This window comes from Salmo salar, chromosome ssa27 (assembly GCF_905237065.1).
Source record: "Salmo salar chromosome ssa27, Ssal_v3.1, whole genome shotgun sequence".
NCBI classification, from domain to species: domain Eukaryota; kingdom Metazoa; phylum Chordata; class Actinopteri; order Salmoniformes; family Salmonidae; genus Salmo; species Salmo salar.
The window spans coordinates 14,480,298-14,491,754 of record NC_059468.1 but is presented as its reverse complement, the minus strand read 5'-3'; the positions used below and the strand labels follow the sequence as shown (position 1 = coordinate 14,491,754).

The 11,457-nt window shown below is 47.1% G+C and overlaps 1 protein-coding gene across 1 annotated transcript; it reads right to left on the bottom strand.

Moving 5' to 3' along the window:
• Positions 1–7,582: 7,582 nt before the first annotated feature.
• Positions 7,583–11,457, bottom strand: LOC123730894 (mucin-5AC-like). The gene is made up of 3 exons (XM_045709199.1): positions 11,411–11,457; positions 10,553–10,701; positions 7,583–9,540 (listed from the first exon to the last, which is right to left on the bottom strand). Exons 1-3 carry the CDS (start codon positions 11,455–11,457, stop codon positions 7,583–7,585), a joined length of 2,154 nt encoding a protein of 717 aa, XP_045565155.1.

Below are 11,457 nucleotides of genomic sequence, written 5' to 3'. Positions count from 1 at the left end.
ATGGCTTTAGAAGCTTCTGATAGGCTAATTGACATCATTTGAGTCAATTGGAGGTGTACCTGTGGATGTATTTCAAGGCCTACCTTCAAACTCTTTGCTTGACATCATGGGAAAATCAAAAGAAATCAGCAAAGACCTAAAAAAAAAATGCTTAGACCTCCACATGTCTGGTCCATCATTGGGAGCAATTTCCAAATGCCTGAAGGTACCACATTCATCTGTACAAACAATAGTACGCAAGCATAAACACCATGGGACCACGCAGCCGTCACACCACTCAGGAAGTGGGCGTTTTGTCTCCTGGAGATGAACGTACTTTGGCGAGAAAAGTGCAAATCAATCCCCGAACAACAGCAAAGGACCTTGTGAAGATGCTGGAGGAAACAGGTACAAAAGTATCTATAGCCGCAGTAAAACGAATCCTACATCGACATAACCTGAAAGGCCTCTCAGCAAGGAAGAAGCCACTGCTCCAAAACCGCCATAAAAAAGCCAGACTACGGTTTGCAACTGCACGTGGCAACAAAGATTGTACTTTTTGGAGAAATGTCCTCTGGTCTGATGAAACAACAATAGAACTGTTTGGCCATAATAACCACTGTTATGTTTGGAGGAAAAAGGGGGACGCTTGCAAGCCGAAGAACACCATCCCAACCGTGAAGCACGGGGGTGGCAGCATCATGTTGTGGGGGTGCTTTGCTGCAGGAGGGACTGGTGCACTTCACAAAATAGATGGCATCATGAGGAAATAAAATTATGTGGCTATATTGAAGCAACATCTCCAGACATCAGTCAGGAAGTTAAAGCTTGGTCATAAATGGGTCTTCCAAATGGACAATGACCCCAAGCATACTTCCAAAGTTGTGGCAAAATGGCTTAAGGACGACAACAGTCAAGGTATTGGAGGGGTCATCACAAAGCCCTGTCCTCAATCCTATAGAAAATCTGTGGGCAGAACTGAAAAAGTGTGTGCGAGCAAGGAGGCCTACAAACCTGACTCAGTTAAACCAGCTCTGTCAGGAGGAATGGGCCAAAATTCACCCAACTTATTGTGGGAAGCTTGTGGAAGGCTACATGAAACGTTTGACCCAAGTTAAACAATTTAAAGGCAATCCTACCAAATTCTAATTGAGTGTATGTAAACTTCTGACCCACTGGGAATGTGATGAAAGAAATAAAAGCTGAAATAAATCATTCTCTCTACTATTATTCTGACATTTCACATTCTTAAAATAAAGTGATGATCCTAACTGACCTAAGACAGGGAATTTTTACTAGGATTAAATGTCAGGAATTGTGAAAAACAGTTTAAATGTATTTTGATAAGGTGTATGTAAACGTCCAACTTCAACTGTATGTATATCTACAGTATATGTATGTGTGAAAGACACCAAGAGATGTCTGGTGGAAAGCAGACTGAACCAGGTTTTCCTCTAGGATGTTACCTATGCTTCGCTACATTCCATTTTAGTCCTTGACACAATGTGTTGTATTGGATTTGCCCCAAACACACCTTGTATTTAGCACAAAAAAGTGAATTGCTTTGCTGCATTTTCTACGGGCATCCTTCTTGTCACTCTGTCAGTTTAGTTAGTATTGTGGAATAACTGCAATGTTGTTGGTCCACCCTAAATGTTCTCCTATCACAGCCATTAAACTTTGTAACTGTTTTAAAGTCACCATTGGCCTCATGGTGAAATTCCTGAGCGGTTTCCTTCCACTGTAGCAACTGAGTTAGGAAGCAGTATCTTGGTAGTGACTGGGTGCACTGATACACCACATAAAGTGTAATTCATAACTTAACCATGCTCAAAGGGCTATTCAATGTCTGTTTTTTTTCTTTAACCCATCTACCAATAAGTGCCCTTCTTTGCGAGGCATTGGAAAACCTCCCTGGTGTTTGTGGTTGAACAGAGATGAGGAAGTCATTCCAAAATCGTGTTAAATACTATTTTTGAACAGTGTGTCCATGGAACGTATTATGTGAACTTATGTAAGCTTGCCATAACAAAGGGGTTGAAAACTGATTTACTTTTGAAATTAATTTGTAAAAATTTATAATAACATAATACCACTTTGACAGTATGGGGTATTATGTGTAGGCCATTGTCACAAACTCAATTTAATCAATTTCAAATTCAGGCTGTAATACAATTTATTTATTTATTTTAAGTCAATGGGTGTGAATACATTCTGAGGGCACTGAATACAAAACATAAGAAAATCACATTTGTTGACTGAACTGGGTCTTTAATAAGGTTTGCATAGATTAAGGTGCCAGGTCGGACAATTTTAACTACTTTTGATGTGTAGATGTGCTGTCTATAATCACCCTGCAGTCAAACCTTTACATAAAATAATACTGGTTTGTATTTTCATTACATTTGTCAAACTGTAAGTTGAAGAAACAAGTACTGTATTGAAGTTTAAAATAAATTGGTTCATAGTTAATCAAGAGAGGAAATAATAAACAAAAAATTAATATTGGAATGAAGCTTATTATACATTAAATAAGTAAATGATAACCGTTTTAGTCAGTGGACAGCACAGCTTGAAACCACAAATGACATAACTAATAAATATATAAACATACTTTGTTCAGCTCAGCTGTAACTTTGATTAACATTCAGATGCATAATATAAAAAGTATTACATTGAACAAAAAACATGTGGCCCTTTAAGCCTATTATCAATTTTCGCTTGATCTTCTCAGATGCAATGCTATGTAGTCAAGTGATTTTCCATGCATTAAAGTCCTGTGATTAGCAGATATAGATGATTGGCTGTTCTTGTGATTACAAATGGCCACAGATGTTAGCGTTGTCACCTCAGAAGAGACCGTTTCTTCTGGTGTACTGTACATTGTAAGATCTGCGTCTGTGCTAGCGTCTCCTTATAGCTGCACATCCGCCACATAAAATGCACTGCAAAACAAGATGGAGAAGTATGATTCACATGTAAAATCAAAACATTGCAGAGATTTAGCATATTTTTTGATTAAACTCTAAAATATGTAAACAGTATACAAGTGAACACAAGCTTATACGTACACATAGCAGGATCCACAGGGGTACCAGAATGATAGCGATGCCACAAGGGATGATAATGGCTAGAGCCTAGCCAGGAAAACCTCCATCACTTGTGGTATTGAAAGGAGTGGTCAGCAACAGGGTAGGAGGTGGTGTGGTTGCTTCTACAGTTGTCATTGTGGGTGCTGCTGTTGTGGTGGTCATAGCAGCTACAGTTGTGGTTATTGTAGCAGCTTCTGTTGTGGTTGTTGAAGGAGCTGGAGTTGTGGTTGTTGAAGGAGCTGCCATTGTAGTAGTTGTAGGAGCTACAGCTGTTGTAATTAGAGCAGCAATTGTGGTTGTTGTAGTAGGAGCTGTGGTAGTTGTAGAAGTTGCAGTTATTGTCATCGTCAGAGCTGCAGTTGTGGTTGTTGTAGGATCTGCTGTTGTGGTTGTCGTAGGAACTGCTGTTGTGGTTGTCATAGGAGCTGCAGTTGTCGTTGTCATAGGAGCTGCAGTTGTGGTTGTCGTAGGAGCTGCTGTTGTGGTTGTCCCAGGAAATGCAGCTATTGTTGAAGGAGCTACAGTTGTTGTCATAGAAGCTGCAGTTTGGTAGGAGCTGCAGTTATCATAGGAGCTGCAGTTGTAGTTGTCATAGTAGATTCTGCAGCTGTTGTAGTAAGAGCTGAATTGATTGTCATAGCAGCTGTTGTGGTGCTGGTTGTAGGAGCTACAGTTATTGTAGTAAGATATTTAGTTGTTGTTGTAGGTATGGTAGATGTCACGCCCTGACCAGGTGAACTCTTCTATTTTGGTCAGGGTGTGGCATTTCTATAGTTTATTTTCTATGTTTTTGGTATAGCCTTGCTTTGGGGCGTATTTCTATGTTGGGTTCTGTCGATTCCCAATCAGAGACAGCTGTCACTAGTTGCCTCTGATTGGGGAATCATATTTAAGTTCCTTTTCCCCCCACGATGTTTGTGGGTTGTTGTCTCTTTTTGTTGGAGCAGTAGCGATACGTTTATTCTCTGTTTTGACCGTGTTATTTCAGTCTGTAATAAATAACATGAGTTCGCTCCCAGCTGCGCCTTGGTCCACTTCTTCCTTCCTGCACGACGATCGTTACAGAACAACCCACCAAACCAGGACCAAGCAGCGGGAGGAAAAGGAGCGCGAGAGATGGGCTCGCGAGGGAAAGGAGTTCTGGACCTGGGAGGAGATCATGTCGGGGAAAGGACCCTGGCGGAAGGATTCCCAGGTCGAGGAGGTGATGCCAGCCGGTGGAAGGAGTCGCAGGCGGCGGTCGAGGAGGCCCGGAAGACACCCCCAAGAATTTTTTTTGGGGGGCTAATGGGGTGGTCCGGAAGGGCAGAGGAAGAGCCCAGACCACTGCTCTCGTGGGGGATAACGGCGAAGGAGGAGGCAGAGATGTGGCAGGTCCTGGAGGACCTGCGTAGGGACAGCGTGGAGGAAGAGCCTTGGGTGGCAGAGGTGCGCACGGTATCGCCAGTGCGCCTGCACAGCCCAGTGCGCTCTGTGCCAGCGCCCCACATTTGCCGGGCTAGGGGGAGTGTTCAGCGAGGACGTGTTGTGCCGGCTCAGCGCTCCTGGCCTCCAGTGCCCCTTCTCGGTCCGATGTATCCTGCGCCGAGGACGCGCACTGTGTCTCCGGTACGGCTACACAGCCCAGTGCGTTCTGTGCCAGCGCTCCACACTTGCCAGGCTAAGGTGGGTGTTGAGCCAGAACGGGTGATGTCAGCTGTGCACTCCAGACCTCCAGTGCGCCTCCTCGGTCCAGGATATCCGGCGCCGCTTATGCGCACTGTGTCGCCGGTGTGCGGCCCCAGTCCAGTCCGGACCGTCCCTGCTCCCCGCACCAAGCCAGTGGTGTGTGCCCCCAGTCCAGTCCGGCCCGTCCCTGCTCCCCGCACCAGGTTAGTGGTGCGTGTCCCCAGTCCTGTCCGGCCCGTCCCTGCTCCCCGCACCAGGTTAGTGGTGCGTGTCCACAGTCCTGTCCGGCCCATCCCTGCTCCCCGCACCAGGTTAGTGGTGCGCGTCCCCAGTCCAGTCCGGCCCGTCCCTGCTCCCCGCACCAAGCCAGTGGTGTGTGCCCCCAGTCCAGTCCGGCCCGTCCCTGCTCCCCGCACCAGGTTAGTGGTGCGTGTCCCCAGTCCTGTCCGGCCCGTCCCTGCTCCCCGCACCAAGCCAGTGGTGTGTGCCCCCAGTCCAGTCCGGCCCGTCCCTGCTCCCCGCACCAGGTTAGTGGTGCGTGTCCCCAGTCCTGTCCGGCCCGTCCCTGCTCCCCGCACCAAGCCAGTGGTGTGTGCCCCCAGTCCAGTCCGGCCCGTCCCTGCTCCCCGCACCAGGTTAGTGGTGCGTGTCCCCAGTCCTGTCCGGCCCGTCCCTGCTCCCCGCACCAGGTTAGTGGTGCGTGTCCACAGTCCTGTCCGGCCCATCCCGGCTCCCCGCACCAAGCCGGTGGTGCGTGTCCCCAGTCCAGTCCAGTCCGGCCCGTCCCTGCTCCCCGCACCAGGTTGGTGGTGCGTGTCCCCAGGCCAGTCCGGCCCGTCCCTGCTCCCCGCACCAGGTTGGTGGTGCGTGTCCCCGGTCCTGTCCGGCCCGTCCCTGTTCCCCGCACCAGGCCCATGGCGCGTGTCCACAGTCCGGCACGGCCTGTGTCCGGTCCACCGGTGACCAGTCCTGTTCCGGTCGGCGGCTCCGCTCCGGAGCCTGAGCATGCCGCTCCACCGTGGTCCAGTCCGGGCCAGAGGGGTAGGGCTAGGGTGGAGGCAGGGGGAGAAACACGCCCGCGGCCAGAGCCTCCACCGAGGGTGAGGCGCCCACCCGGGTCCCCCCCCCTAATAGACTTTAGGTTGGTGCGCCGGGAGTACGCACCGTTGGAGGGGGGGTACTGTCACGCCCTGACCAGGTGAACTCTTCTATTTTGGTCAGGGTGTGGCATTTCTATAGTTTATTTTCTATGTTTTTGGTATAGCCTTGCTTTGGGGCGTATTTCTATGTTGGGTTCTGTCGATTCCCAATCAGAGACAGCTGTCACTAGTTGCCTCTGATTGGGGAATCATATTTAAGTTCCTTTTCCCCCCACGATGTTTGTGGGTTGTTGTCTCTTTTTGTTGGAGCAGTAGCGATACGTTTATTCTCTGTTTTGACCGTGTTATTTCAGTCTGTAATAAATAACATGAGTTCGCTCCCAGCTGCGCCTTGGTCCACTTCTTCCTTCCTGCACGACGATCGTTACAGTAGATGTAGTGGTCGTAGGCACTAAAGTTGCCGTCGGAGCTACAGTTGTCATTGTAGGTGCTGCAGTTGTTGTTGTCGTAGGAGCTGCAATTGTAGTTGTTGTAGAAGGTACTGCAGCCTTAGTCATCGTAAGAGATACAGTTGTTGTAGTGGAAGCTGCATTGGTTGTTGAAGTAGGTGCTGAAGTTGTATTGATCATAGGAGGTACAGTTGTTGTTATAGGTTCTGCTGTTGTAATGGTCATAGTAGGTGTTGTGGTTGACGTAGGAGCTTCAATTGTTGTCGAAGGAGCTACAGTTGTTGTTGTAGGTGTTGCAGTGGTTGTAGTTGGTGATGCAGTTGTAGTGGTCGTAGGAGCTACAGTTGTCAATGTAGTAGTAGGTGCTGCAGTTGTAGTGGTAGTAGGAAATGCAGTGGTTGTTGAAGTAGGTGCTGCAGTTGTAGTGGATGTCGGAGCTACAGTTGTTGTTGTAGGAGCTGCTGTGATTGTCAAAGTAGTTGCTGCAGTTGTAGTGGTAGTAGGATATATAGTGGTTGTCGTAGAAGCTACAATTGTTGTTATAGGTGCTGCTGTTGTAATGGTTGTAGTAGGTGTTGTGGTTGTTGTAGGTTCTTCTGTTGTTGTGGTCGTGGGATCTAAAGTTGTAGTAGGAGCTGCAATTGTGGTTGTCGTAGGAGCTGCATTTGTATTTGTTGTAGTAAGTTCTGCAGCTGTAATTGTCGTAATAAGTGCTACATTTGTAGTTGTTGTAGTAGGTGCTGCAGTTGTGGTTGTCTTAGGAGTTTCCGTTGTAGTTGTCGTAGTAGATAATGCAGATGTAGTGGTCGAAGGAGCAACAGTTGTCGTAGGAGCTGCAGTTGTATTTGTTGTAGAAGGTACTGCAGTCGTAGTGATCGTAAGCGCTACAATTGTTGTAGAAGGAAATTTAGTTTTAATTGGCATAGGTGCAACAAATGTTGTAGTAGGAACTGCAGTTGTGGTTGTACCTGCTGCTGTTGTAATGGTCGTAGGAGCTTCAGTTGTAGTTATTGTAGTAGCTGCTGCAGTCGTAGTGGTTGTAAGAGCTACAGTTGTTGTATTAGGAGCTGAAGTGATTGTCGTAGTAACTGCTGACGTTGTAGTGATAGGAGCTATATTTGTTGTCGTAGAAGCTATAGTTGTTGTTGTAGGTACTGCTGTCATGGTTGTCGTAGGAGCTTCAGTTGTCATTGTAGGTGATTCTGTTGTGGTCGTAGGATCTACAGTTGTTGTAGTAGGAGCTGTGGTTGTCTTAGGAGCTGCATTTGTAGTTCTCGTAGTAGGTGCTTCAGTTTTAGAAGTCGTAGGAGCTGCAGTTGTTGTAGTAGAAGCTGCAGTGGTTGTCGAAGTAGGTGCTGAAGTCGTAGTGGTCATAGGAGCTGCAGTTGTTGTCGGAAGGAGCTACAGTTGTTGTAGTGGAAGCTGGAGTGGTTGTCGTAGTAGGTGCTGCAATTGTAGTGGTCGTAGGAGCTACAGTTGTCAAAGGAGCTACAGTTGTTCTGGCAGGTGCTGCAGCTAAAGTGGTCGTAGTAGGGGCTGCAGTTGTAGTTGTAGCAGGTGCTGCAGATGTAGTTGTCGTAGTAGGTGCTGCAATTGTAGTGGTCGTAGGAGCTACAGTTGTCGAAGGAGCTTCAGTTGTTCTTGCAGGTGCTGCAGTTGAAGTGGTCGTAGTAGGTGCTGCAGTTGTAGTTGTTGTAGTATGTGCTGCAGTCGTAGTGGTTGTAAGAGCTACAGTTGTTGTAGTAGGAGCTGAAGTGATTGTCGAAGTAGCTGCTGACGTTGTCGTGGTTGGGGATATATTTGTTGTCGTAGAAGCTACAGTTGTTGTTGTAGGTGCTGCTGTTGTGGTTGTCGTAGGAGCTTCAGTTGTCGTTGTAGGTGCTTCTGTTGTAGTGGTTGTGGGATCTAAAGGTGTTGTAATAGGAGCTGCAGTTGTGGTTGTCATAGGGGCTACAGTTGTTGAAGCTGCAGTGGTTGTCGAAGTAGGTGCTTCAGTTGTAGTGGTCGTAGAGGCTACAGTTGTCATTGTAGAAGTAGGTGCTGCTGTTGTAATGGTCGTAGTAGGTGTTGTGGTTGTCGATGGAGCTTCAGTTGTGGTTGTCGTAGGTGCTGCAGTTGTAGTGGTCATAGGAGCTACACTTGCTGCTGTAGGTGTTGCAGTGGTTGTAGTAGGTGTTGTAGTTGTTGTAGGAGCTGCAGTTGTCATTGTAGTAGTAAGTGCTGCTGTTGTAATGGTCGTAGTAGGTGTTGTGGTTGTCGATGGAGTTGTGGTTGTCGATGGAGCTTCAATTGTCGTTGTAGGTGCTTCTGTTGTGGTCATAGGATATACAGTTGTTGTAATAGGAGCTGCAGTTGTCGTTGTCGTAGGAGCTGCATTTGTAGTTGTCGTAGAAGGTGCTTCAGTTATAGAAGTCGTAGGAGCTACAGTTGTTGTAGTAGAAGCTGCAGTGGTTGTCGAATTAGGTGCTGCAGTTGTAGTGGTCCTAGGAGCTACAGTTGTTGTTGTTGTTGTAGTAGGTGTTGTAGTTGTTGTAGGAGCTACAGTTGTCATTGTGGTAGTAGAATATGTAGTTGTCGTAGAAGCTACAGTTGTTGTTGTAGGTACTGCTGTTGTGGTTGTTGTAGGAGCTTCAGTTGTCCTTGTAGGTGCTTCTGTTGTTGTGGTCGTAGGATCTAAAATTGTTGTCGTAGGAACTGCATTTGTAGTTGTCGTAGCAGCTGCATTAGTTGTTGTCGTAGTAGGTGCTTCAGTTGTAGAAGTCGCAGGAGCTACAGATGTTGTCGAAGGAGCTACAGTTGTTCTTGCAGGTGCTGCAGTGGTTGTAGTAGATGATGCATTTGTAGTTGTCATAACAGGTGCTGCAAGTGTAGTTGTCGTAGCAGGTGCTGCAGGTGTAGTTGTCGTAGTAGGTGCTGCTGGTGTAGTGGTTGTAGGAGCTGCAGTGGTTGTTGAAGTAGGTGTTGCAGTTGTAGTGGTCATAGGAGCTACAGTTGTTGTTGTAGGAGCTTCAATTGTAGTTGTAGCAGGTGCTGCAGTGGTTGTCGAAGTAGGTGCTGCAGTTGTAGGAGCTACGGTTGTCGTTGTTGGTGCTGCAGTTGTGGTTGTTGTAGGAGCTGCATTTGTAGTTGTCGTCGTAGGTGCTGCAGTTGTAGGTGTTGTAGTTGTCGTAGTAGGTTCTTTTGTTGTGGTTGTCGTTGGAGCTTCAGTTGTAATGGTCGTAATAGGTGCTGCACTTGTGGTTATCGGAGGAGCTTAAGTTGCGTGTGCTGCAGTCGTAGTGGTTGTAAGAGCTTCAGTTGTTGTAGTAGGAGCTGAAGTTATTGTCGAAGTAGCTGCTGACGTTGTAGTGGGTGGGGATATATTTGTTGTCGTAGAAGCTACAGTTGTTGTTGTAGGTGCTGCTGTTGTGGTTGTCGTAGGAGCTTCAGTTGTAGTGGTCGTAGGAGCTACAGTTGCTGCTGTAGGTGTTGAAGTGGTTTTAGTAGGTGTTGTAGTTGTTGTAGGAGCTACAGTTGTCATTGTAGTAGTAGGTACTGCTGTTGTAATGGTCGTAGTAGGTGTTGTGGTTGTCGATGGAGCTTCAGTTGTCGTTCTAGGTGCTTCTGTTGTGGTCATAGGATATACAGTTGTTGTAATAGGAGCTGCAGTTGTCGTTGTCGTAGGAGCTGCATTTGTAGTTGTCGTAGAAGGTGCTTCAGTTATAGAAGTCGTAGGAGCTACAGTTGTTGTAGTAGAAGCTGCAGTGGTTGTCGAATTAGGTGCTGCAGGTGTAGTGGTCCTAGGAGCTACAGTTGTTGTTGTTGTAGTAGGTGTTGTAGTTGTTGTAGGAGCTACAGTTGTCGCAGAAGGTGCTTCAGTTATAGAAGTCGTAGGAGCTACAGTTGTTGTAGTAGAAGCTGCAGTGGTTGTCGAATTAGATGCTGCAGGTGTAGTGGTCCTACGAGCTACAGTTGTTGTAGTAGGTGTTGTAGTTGTTGTAGGAGCTACAGTTGTCATTGTGGTAGTAGGTGCTGCAGTTGTAGTGGTAGTAGAATATGTAGTTGTCGTAGAAGCTACAGTTGTTGTTGTAGGTGCTACTGTTATGGTTGTCGTAGGAGGTTCAGTTGTCGTTGTAGGTGCTTCCGTTGTGGTCGTAGGATCTAAAATTGTTGTAGTAGGAACTGCAGTTGTGGTTGTCGTAGAAACTGCATTTGTAGTTGTCGTAGCAGCTGCATTAGTTGTTGTCGTAGTAGGTGCTTCAGTTGTAGAAGTCGCAGAAGCTACAGATGTTGTCGAAGGAGCTACAGTTGTTCTTGCATGTGCTGCAGTTGCAGTGGTTGTAGTAGGTAATGCATTTGTAGTTGTCGTAATAGGTGCTGCAAGTGTAGTTGTCGTAGCAGGTGCTGCAGGTGTAGTTGTCGTAGTAGGTGCTGCTGGTGTAGTGGTTGTAGGAGCTGCAGTGGTTGTTGAAGTAGGTGTTGCAGTTGTAGTGGTCATAGGAGCTACAGTTGTTGTTGTAGGAGCTTCAATTGTAGTTGTAGCAGGTGCTGCAGTGGTTGTCGAAGTAGGTGCTGCAGTTGTAGGAGCTACGGTTGTCGTTGTTGGTGCTGCAGTTGTGGTTGTTGTAGGAGCTGCATTTGTAGTTGTCGTCGTAGGTGCTGCAGTTGTAGGTGTTGTAGTTGTCGTAGTAGGTTCTTTTGTTGTGGTTGTCGTTGGAGCTTCAGTTGTAATGGTCGTAATAGGTGCTGCACTTGTGGTTATCGGAGGAGCTTCAGTTGCATGAGCTGCAGTCGTAGTGGTTGTAAGAGCTTCAGTTGTTGTAGTAGGAGCTGAAGTGATTGTCGAAGTAGCTGCTGACGTTGTAGTGGTTGGGGATATATTTGTTGTCGTAGAAGCTACAGTTGTTGTTGTAGGTGCTGCTGTTGTGGTTGTCGTAGGAGCTTCAGTTGTAGTGGTCGTAGGAGCTACAGTTGCTGCTGTAGGTGTTGCAGTGGTTTTAGTAGGTGTTGTAGTTGTTGTAGGAGCTACAGTTGTCATTGTAGTAGTAGGTACTGCTGTTGTAATGGTCGTAGTAGGTGTTGTGGTTGTCGATGGAGCTTCAGTTGTCGTTCTAGGTGCTTCTGTTGTGGTCATAGGATATACAGTTGTTGTAATAGGAGCTGCAGTTGTCGTTGTCGTAGGAGCTGCAT